Here is a 10,568-nt window from a genome sequence, read left to right on the forward strand (position 1 = left end):
GCTAATCTGGGGATCGAGGCGCCATGGAAGACAGAGTTTCTCGTTTTCCACACTGTTTCCATCGTGATTGCCATATTCACCAAGAAATCTGCAACTTCTTTATGACCCAATTTCTTTCCAGCTTCAAAGATATACAGAATGAACTCTTTACAACTTGTATTCGAAAAGGACTCGATTCTCACTCCCCCACGCGCTCCAAACCAAACTGCTTTCGAGAAAGGGCACTCTCGGAATAGATGAAATGCTGATTCTGGCTTGTCTCCATTGCAAAGACAACAACCCAAGTTCACTCCACCAAATATCCTGCTGAAGTGATCAGAGGTAGGAAGACAATTATGTGCAACTTTCCACAGATGCAACTTCCATCTGAAGTGGATTTGAGCCAGCCAAATTTTCTTTGACACCATACGTAGGCATCCCTTGCAGGACCGAAGCCACAAGCGTGGTTCTCCTCGCTTGAGATAAAAGCTTACTTTTCCAACTCATAAGTCGTCGTTGCACTTTCTCGAGAAGGAAGTGGAAATCTTTATTTTTGCTCCGAGTAAAGAAAAGCGGGTTTCCCAAGTATTTTTCTTTTCTATCCAAAACCTTCATTTGCATAGCATCGAGGATAGCCTTCCGGGTCAGAAAAGACATGTTATCCGAGAAGAAAATTCCAGATTTTTGGAAATTAACTTTTTGCCCTGTCCAATTCATAAAGGTCTTCAAACACCTCAAAATAATCTCTGCTTGACTCACCGAGGCCCGCGCGAAAAGGAGAGTGTCGTCAGCGAACATCAAATGACTCACCGGCTGGCAAACCCGAGCAATTCTGATCCCTTCCAGGCCCCCTTCTCTCTTCGCTTTCTTCAACAACCTTGTCAAAACCTCCCCGCAGAAAAGAAAGAGGTAAGGTGAAATCGGGTCATCTTGGCGTAATCCTCTTTCCGGCCGGAAAGCCGGGAGCGGGGAGCCATTGAGAAGGATTGACATAGTCGTAGTGGAGAGACATGTGTGAATGAGTCCTCGAAAATGATCTCTGAACCCCGCTGCCTCGAGGACTTTGTCAAGAAACGACCATTCGACCCGATCGTAAGCTTTGCTAAGATCAAGTTTGATTTCCATTAGGCCGCCTTTTCCCTGCTTTCTCTTGATCGTGTGCGCCACTTCTTGAGCTAGAACCGAGTTTTCCGCAATCCAACGCCCCGGGACAAATGCGGATTGGTGAGGGCTAATGAACATGTTGAGGAGTGGCTTGATCCGATTTGCCAACAACTTAGCAATTATTTTATAACAAAAATTGCATAAGCTAATTGGACAGAACTTATCAAAGCTCACCGGAAACTCCTCCTTTAGGATGAGGCAAACAAAAGTCCTATTCAACTCCTTGACGAACTTCCCTCTGGAGAAAAAGGATTGCATCGTGTTGATGACGTCGTCTTTTATCGTATCCCAGTATGTACAATAGAAGCATCCCGGGAAGCCATCCGGCCCCGGGGCTTTGGACGGCTCCAAAGCCCACACCACTTTTTTGATCTCTTCACCATCAGGGACTCGAATGATTTATGTATTTTAGTATTGGGAAACCTGAGCATCAAATAAACCTGCAAGGTCTTCTCCCAACACATGCCGAGATGAGTTGAATAAAGATTTGAAATTAGTGAGAAAGTGCTCACCAATCTCCTTCATCGAGCTAATCCATTTCACGTCATCTCGTTTGATCACCACTATTGTGTTTCGTCGCCTTCTCACCACCGTCAAGGCATGAAAATACCGAGTATTCCTATCACCATCCTTAATCTAGCTATCTCTTGATTTTTGTTTCCAAATCAAGTTTTGGCGTTCTTCGAGCTCGTCCAATCGTAACATCAGATCTCCCTCTCGCCTCATAGTTTAAGTACTAGGAATTTCCTTTTTGACATCGCGAAGCGCCATCTCTAGCTCTTTTATCTTCTCCTCGCAAAAGCCAAAAACTTGCATGTTCCATTGCTTTAAGGCCTTCCAAGTTTCGCCTGCCTTGCGAATCAGTTTGAAGCTTGGAACGCCATTCACTTGAGTCCTCCATGCTTTATCCACTACCTCACGGAATGAGTCTCCTCTACACCACGCCGAGAAAAAGCGGAAAAGGGTAGGCAGCCTCTCTTTGAGCATCTCCGAGTCAAAAAAGAGTAGTGAATGATCTGAGTCACGAATGGCGTCGTTGTGCACTCCTGCCTTCGGGAAATGGAAAAGCCACTTCGTATCACAAATGGCCCGGTCCAGCTTCTCCTTGATGAGACTATCAATCCCTCTCTTGTTTGACCACGTGAAGCCAACCATATCCGCTCCCAAATCTACGCCACCTGTCTGCTCCGTAAAGCCTCTTAGCCATTTCACATCTTTTTGTTGAAATCTAGCGCCTCCCCACTTATCCCCTTCGTACAACATTGTGTTCATGTCTCCTATGATCATCCATGGGTCTTGGATGTCTTGGAACTCAGCACCTAAGCATCTCCAGAAATCACCTTTTTTGTTATGATAAGGCGGGGCGTAACAAAGACCAAACTGCCAATGAGGGTTCGGCCCCGAGCCCTGCACCACTACTCGGATCAGATTCTCATTACCATTCAGGACTTTGAACCCAGCACTCGAGTTCCACCAGAAACAAAGACCCCACTGCCTTGCCTTTTGGTGGAACCATGAACCAACTATCAAATCCAAATCTTTTTCCAATTCTTTCCATCTCCCGAGGCATAATTTTTGTCTCCATAAGGAACACTCTGTCTGGCCTCGTCCTCCTCACGCGAGCCCCAATGGCCCGCACTGCCGGTGCTCAAAGCAAGCCCCGACAGTTCCACACTATGAGTCTCATGGCTTCGGAGGGGGCATGATAAGGCCCACCGCCTCCTCGGCCTTGCCAAAATTTGGCACATAGGTGATTTTAGTGTCGATCAGGTTCACTAGCGTGTTTCCTATCTTTCCTGCTTGGAGATTCCCGTCTTCCCCGATTTCTTCAGCTTTTTTGGCTTCCTCTTACTTTTAGTCGATGACTAGCCTTTCAAGGATCCACTTGTTTTGACTGCGCTAAAATTAGTCTGCTTGATTTCAGGATTGGGCTTAACACCAAAAGAAAATGGGACCCCCAGATATTTATCCAAAGGGATAGGAACTGTAATATCTTGGGCTTTTCTCTTTTTTGAGCCCAAATCAAACTTTATCAGCTTATTAAGGGAACGAGTTGAGTGATAAAGAGATTGGCAGGCCTGGTATTTAGACACTTGGGTCGGCCCACTAGTCTAATTTAACTCACGGACCGAGTTTGGATCCGCGACCCGTGGAGGGAGAACCGTTTCTTGGCCCATATTTGGCTTGCGATTAATTAATTCTTCAGAAGATATACTAACCCTAATAGCTCTTGGGGGAGTTTTTGGTGGGGCCGTCTTGGTAGTATCTGTACCCATCAGAGGTATACGCGCCTGCTCCTCTGCGTAATCGTTTGCTCCACTATCTGACAGTACCTCCGCCACAAAGCTGTTGTCCAGCTGGACCTATCTTGGCATGTCGTTTGTCTCTGGAACTTTGCCTTTTCCTTTATTCTTCGTGCTGGTATCCAGGCTTATGTCACCGCCGCCATTTTCCCCGGTTGACTCCGCCTGAGGACCTCCTTCCGCCCCCAAGTTCATTACTTTCAGCTTCTTGTTTACTCCTTGGATGCTCTATATGCAAGATTCTCGCACTGCAGAAAAGCAGTCGGTGCGTGAGTCTTCAACCTTAAGCCAATGGCCATAGAGAGAGACCTCATCCCCTGCCGGACTTATCGCCACATTCCGTTTCTGCGTGCACACCTTCATCTCGTGTCCAATGACTCCACAAGAGAAGCAGAAAAGGGGAAGTCTCTCGTACTTAACTTGAACCCAAGTCGCATTCTTTCCCGAGATTTTATGGGAAAAACCTCCGAAAAGGGGTTTAGTTATATCTACTTCAATCTTCATACGAACTGATTTAAGGCTTGTTAAAACCCCCTGACCACTATCTCGTATGAACACCGGTTTTCCAATCGTCATCGCGATCTTTGATATGTTAGCATGAGTGTGGTAAGGCAGGGGCAACCCATAAGTTTGGGTCCAGAATTCTACTCTCGAGAAGTCCGCCGTCTCCCAACTTCCATCTATTGGCCATCCCACCAGGTTGAGTAGGATCCCATTGATGTTCCAGGGTCTCCCTCGCAGCACCTCTGCACATATCCTGTCCGATTGGAAAGTAAAGGAGAAAAACCCTTCCTTCAGCCTCTGTATGCGCCACGCCGAAGTTATCCATATGAAACTCAGAGCTTTAGTCAGTGCTCCTTTCGCCAGAGTTTTCCTTCCAATCATTTTCCCAATAGCCGTCCTTTTGGTCGCCGCACGGGCCACTTCAAAGTCTGGTTCCAGGTCAAGTTCATCGTCGTCAACAACAGCTTCTTCTTCCACGACAGGTTCAGACGAAGTTTTTCTATTATCATCTTCCATGTTCATATTTTCAGGCTGTTCCTCACTAGGATTCATTGATCCTATTGGAGTAACTCAGATATACGAGTTCAAAATCTCTAAAAAAAACAGAGTCGCAACAAAACCCAAATCTTCAAGGTTGTGCGAAGAAAATGTGTTTCCCTGTGTTTCCCACTTCTGAAAGTTCTCTCAAACGCCCAATCGACCTAAACCTAAAACTCCTCTTCTTCCCTTCCCTTGCTTCTTTAAATCGTCATATATGTATCATCATTGGTTTCTAGGCTGCAAATTGACTAGATTATGAACCAAAATCAATCGTATTTTTTTTATTCTTAATTTGGAGAGTTGGCCAATATCTTTGAAATTCTTATACTCAAAACCCGTAAATTTGTCATTTTCTTATTTTTCTTTGGTATCATGTCATCAAAAACTTCCCTGAACTCAGTGAGGAATCAAATCCTAATCATGTGGGTATGTGGTAATTATTTCCACCAAAATTAGCAAACAAATATTCGTACTAATCTGGACTTGTACATTTTTCTGAAAAATACAAGAGTCTCCAATTACATATCAAAGAGTTCTAAAGCAAGAAACTTAAGACTCAGCAACAATGTTGGATTGGCATAAGAAGGGGAATCAAACTCTGCAGTTTATAGATGTTTTAGTTTGCCTTACTTTTATTGAATAAAAAACATTGATTCTATGTCATCAATCCCATGGCGTGTTTTTCTATCTTATAGGATGTGATAATCACATAATATTCTTCCTACAAACGTGCCTTAAATACATTTATGAAGAATGGTATACAAATGGAACATCAAAAACTAATAATTTCTTTATAAATAATAAAAAAAGAAGTTAATGGTTTTCGCATGGCATAAGATATGAATTTAAAAAGAAATTTACTTAAATATTCATTAAAACAATAGTTTACCAAAGAGAAATTGTATGAAAAAAGAAATTGTAATAAATGATTCGAATACCGTTATCGATACCATAACGAGACTCGAATTTTGATGAGCTCCCGGGAGATACCATTGGTTTATCGGGGTATCCAGTGAAATAGAGGGTAAACTGTACCGATGAACTTACCATTACCGACGGAATTCAGTGGCAAATACCAAACTTACCGATGGGGTATCCAGTGAACAAATATTTATCTAATTTATATATATATATATATGTATAAATTAATTATAGTGTTAAGATAATTCAAAATATATTAACACTTGATAAAATTTGTTATTTATTAATATTTGTTTATGTTATAGCTAAACGTTGATAATACTAAATAAAAAACCATTGAAAAATTAGTATAGTTTGTGACATAAATACAAATAATAAAATATTGCATTGTGTTGGCAGCAAAAGTCCAATCAGAGTCTTTATTTTATTTGACTCTTGCTTTCCTCAAAACTCTCTCTCTCTCTCTCTCTCTCTCTCTCTCTCTCTCTCTCTCCTTCCTTTCATTGTCTTCTTCCCAAACAAACAAGGTAACAAGGGTGACTTCAATGTCGAGAATCGTCGAGACGGAAAAAGAATTCAACGTCGGCCTATCGGAAAGCTTTGAACCGGGAACCGGACCGCTTTTCGTCCGGTTCTCGACGGTTTACACGGAAAAAATGGGTTTTGAACGTCCCGGTGCAGGTCTCCTCCATTTTTCTGGTTCCGATGGGGAATCAAACCTTGATTGTAATGTAAATTCTCAATATACCATACACAACAAATTATACGTAGAATTTCCATGATGTCACATTATTTTATTATTAAAAAAAGTAGTGTGACACGTCACATAGTATTTGCTCAAAGACCACAAATCTTAAATGGAAGATCCAAAACCATGCTCAGCATAGTTACAAGCTATGCAATTATTGCTTAAACCTAATCTAATTTTCTTTTCCAACTAAAAGTTAGATTAGGTTTCTCTCTATAAGAAACTATCTCTACGGTTAAATGTCTATAAATGGTAAATCTAGCATTACAAGCCATAACTGAAAATCCCTTTTAATTAATATATCAAGCTAGATTTAGCATCCGAAAGTGACCCATCAACCTTTGGTCTTTATACCGCTTGGTTATTCCAATGTGCTTTTCCAAAAGTAAAGTAGCATTAAATTAAATAAAAACGATTTGGATATTTGAACTATGATTAGCATAGGCAAAAAGCAGTCCTATCCGAATTTCACAAATCCCATTTTGAGTAGTGTTTTCCAAGCTTGGTGTTTTCAGCCACGAAATATCTAACATCAATTCAGCGTCCTACTTGGTCATATTGGATTATCATGCTTGTTTCTTGGGCTTCAAAAACAAATCTAACTTAATTGTGTTGTGACGTTTTTGTGGGGTTTTTTTTCTGGATTATTTGTAGAATCAACAATATATGCATTTTTTTTTTCACCGTGAAGTTGACATTGCAATAATGGCAGACCAGGACGAGCCAAGAGACCAAATCAAATGTGAACTTAGCGAATAGGGTTAAAAGAATTTATTGGTTGAATTGATAACCCTTATGAAAAATGTAAAAGGTGGTGAAATAGAATGAGGCTGCTATTGAAAAAATTCAGAAAGTTTGATGAAAAGGCTAGGTTAATTAACGTGCGAAAAATCAACAAAAATATATAAAAAGAAGGGATAATTATTTTAACATTAATAAGGGATAATTTAACAATACTAAACAGATAACTAAAGATATATTGATTATTGTACATTTTTTTTTGAAGGTTTGATTCAAGTAAATTTGAAAACTAAGGAAAATATAAATGGAGCATTTGAGTAAAATCATGGGGATGTGAATAATATTTTCTCAATAAAATAAAACGTGATCATATAAGTAAATAATAAATCAACAATGCGCAAAATCGATATTTATTTTTAATAATTAGACTACGCGATGCCATATGTCTCCCTAACGAGTCTCAGACAAGAGGACCCTCTGTTTCCCTTCTTATTTCTTTTTTGCTCGAAGGATTGTCTAGCATCCTTCGGGCTAAAGAAGAGAGGGAGATGAGATTAGAGGAGTGCATTTTGGAAGTGAGGATCTTCGCGTATCTCACTTGCTTGAGGGAGTGCGAGGCGGTCGTTAGAAGCCTTGCGGAGTACTCTGCGGCTTCGGAGCAAGTGATCAACCTCGCCAAATCGGATATATGCTTCGGTTATTATGTGCAAGAGGAGACTAAAGATAAGATTGCGAGCCATCTGGGTGTGGCTATTACCTCTTGCCATCAGAAGTACCTCGGCCTTCTGACCTTCATGGGAAAAAGGAAAAAAAATCTTTGAGTTTGCTCGGGAAATGATTCGGAGAAGATCAAGTCCTGGAGGGAAATCCTGTTCTCTCATGCCGGAAAAGAAGTGCTCATCAAATCGATCCTCCAGGCTATCCCGAGCTATGCGGAGAGCTGCTTCCGGCTTCCTAAAGAGCTTATTAGAGACATAAATAGTGCGTTGGCGAGTTTCTGGTGGAGGGATTGTGATAGTAATAGAAAGATTCACTGGTGCAAGTGGGAGGAGCCGGTCAAGAACAAAGAGGACGATGGTTAGGTTCTTCGTGACTTCGAAAAGTTCAACCAGACCCTAGTTTCCAAGAACGTGTGGAGACTCTTAAGACACCAAGATAGCCTGACTATCCGTGTCCATAAGGCTAGCTACTTCCCGGAGGGCGATCTTCTTTAGCCCCAGTGTGGTTCGACCGGATCAACCATGTGGTGAAGCTTGTAATATCTTTGGGATAGAGGATGTGGACGCTATCCTCAGTATCCTGAGTAGTAGCATAGGCATGGAGGATATTATTGTTAGAAATTTTTGCTCATGAGAGATAATGAATAAATCATAAATGATTACTAAATAGAATAATGGTTTACTTTATTAGCATCATATGATTAGTGGGTTGAGCTCTGAATATCAGAATCAATAGCAACTATCATCTGTAGCCTCCGTATTTAACTGAGTCATGTGCTGGGCACTTGAGTTCGAGCGGTAAGCTAATGTTGGAATCGATCTAGGGTTTAAGAAAATAATTAACGCTTCGGTAAGCGGCGGAATTTTAAAAAAAAAAATTTACAAGTAAAAACAGTTTTTTTACTAACCTAGACAAAAGAGCAAGTACACGTAATTAAAAACTAATATGAGCTAAGAAGTTTACTAACCTTTCTTGAAGCTTGAACTTTGAAGAAGCTTTTGGAAAGTTTGCAACGCTCGTCTCCCCTCGCAGCACGTCTCTCTTTCTTTCCTCGGCACCTCGAGCAACCACGAAAGTTTCTATCACTAAATCACTCGAAATAAAAGGAATCAGTGAGTGGGCACTTTTAAACACTACGACTTAAGAACGAGTCTTGAAGTCGCAGAGCTAAACTCTAGGTCAAATGAGGACCTAGGTGCCAAAACAAAAAATCGAAATTGAATAGAGAGAGAGGAGAGGGGCGGCCAAGCTAGAGAGAGAAGCTCTCAATCTCTAAAACTTGGAATGAATGAAATGTGAAGAATAAGGCTCCTATTTATAGGAGAGGTCTCACCTTCAATAAGGTAGTTTCCTCTTCTATAGAATATCACATATTCATGAGCCAATTTCCTTTTCTTCTCCTTATTTCACACGGCCAAAGAGGATCCAAGATATCCTTATATTTGTTTCCTCTTTTATTTAGCTTCCCTTTGACTCTACTTGGGCGCCCACCTTGATTCCTCTTAGAGGAAATTTGTTTCCTCTTTTTCTTTTGGCAAGTATCTAAATACATTAATGCACAAAATAATCTCTCTTTCACACTAAGGGCTGCACAAAATTTGGTCTCCCATTCACTTGGGTTGGATGGCCAAAAGCCTTCTAAAAAGGCTTTCTAGGTTTTTCTTTAATTGTTTATGACAACATAAGAAAAGCCCATTAAGAATTTTCAAGTAAAATTCTATGAAATGAAATTAATTCACAAGGCCCAATAAACATGTTATGGCCGTGTGATATAATATGTCATCATCAAAAAATTTATTGACATTCATTTCATGCCATGTCCAAAAAGACAAAATTACCCTTTCGACAATTTTCGTTCTTGTTTTGACTTAGCTTCCAGTTTAACTATTCCTACTCGATGTGATTCGTGACAGTGACCTCATGGACCCAAATGAACAAAGCTTGAGCTAAACACTTGGACTCAAAAGTTCACAAACCTTTTCCAAGTTTAGCTTAATGCCAACTGCTCCACTAAAGAGTTGACACTGAAAATCTCTCGGTTCAAATGAATTTATTTTCTACTCAAGAATTCACCTAATTATAATGAGCGGATCCACTGAATATTATCTGTGCTACCCTTCATGAATGTCATCAGCTAGTCGGGATTTACTAAATTACCATTTTACCCTTCTAGCTGTTATTTCCTCAACTCCTTTGTCGCTTGTGAATAAGTTAGAAACAATGTATATGACGAGGAGCTAACAAGTCACATTGTTTCATCCAAAAGAGTCAGGACTCAATTTGGACACTGGCCAGTTCATTTATTCACACTCCAAGGAACAAAGCATGAGGTGACATACATTGCATTTCAGCAATCTTGTACATGAATTCCATATCTATGAGAACTTCACAAAGTTACTCATGACATTCTCACAACTTAGTACTTCACCAATAGGCCCTGTTCGGAATCACATAGTGAGTCCGAACTCTGACTTTCTCAAATGAGAATACTAAGCTGTGAAATGGCATGTCTCATTTCAGGATTAAGGTAAGCATGATGCAATTCATACGTAGTGACTTCGAGACATAAGAGGTTAAATGGTTTGTTCTTATCTTGTCTCTAGAAGTGCACTGGTCAATTCAGTACCTTCGGAAGATACCTAGAAGAACTATAGAGTCTCCAACTCTCAATGCCTCATAACCAGACATCATAGATTCTTCTAACAATCGTACTGTGGTCAATAGTCCTTTGACCCTAAGATTGCGAATATATCGTTTTAAGCAAACTACGAAGAGTTTGTTCATGCAAATCTACATTTGTCTCTTCGTAAGTTGTTAGGTTTGTTTATGGACTAAAAGACTAGGGTTTTATCATAAAGCTTCAGACAAGGAAGATTGAATGAACGTTTCAACTTTTTATTAATGAATAAGAAATTACAAGCAAGAGTCTTCGTAAGACTATATTACAT

The 10,568-nt window shown here is 40.5% G+C and overlaps 1 protein-coding gene across 1 annotated transcript; it reads right to left on the minus strand.

Annotated features, from left to right (window-relative positions):
* Positions 1 to 333: 333 nt before the first annotated feature.
* On the minus strand, positions 334 to 4,502 carry LOC149383161 (uncharacterized). Its single transcript, XM_089627696.1, has 5 exons — positions 3,756 to 4,502; positions 3,542 to 3,674; positions 3,363 to 3,466; positions 1,881 to 2,643; positions 334 to 1,517 (listed from the first exon to the last, which is right to left on the minus strand). Exons 1-5 carry the CDS (start codon positions 4,500 to 4,502, stop codon positions 334 to 336), a joined length of 2,931 nt encoding a protein of 976 aa, XP_089483822.1.
* Positions 4,503 to 10,568: the final 6,066 nt, after the last annotated feature.

Source organism: Urtica dioica, chromosome 10, assembly GCF_054948205.1.
Source record: "Urtica dioica subsp. dioica isolate 48M chromosome 10, U.dioica_male_clone48M_v1_H2, whole genome shotgun sequence".
Classification (NCBI taxonomy): domain Eukaryota; kingdom Viridiplantae; phylum Streptophyta; class Magnoliopsida; order Rosales; family Urticaceae; genus Urtica; species Urtica dioica.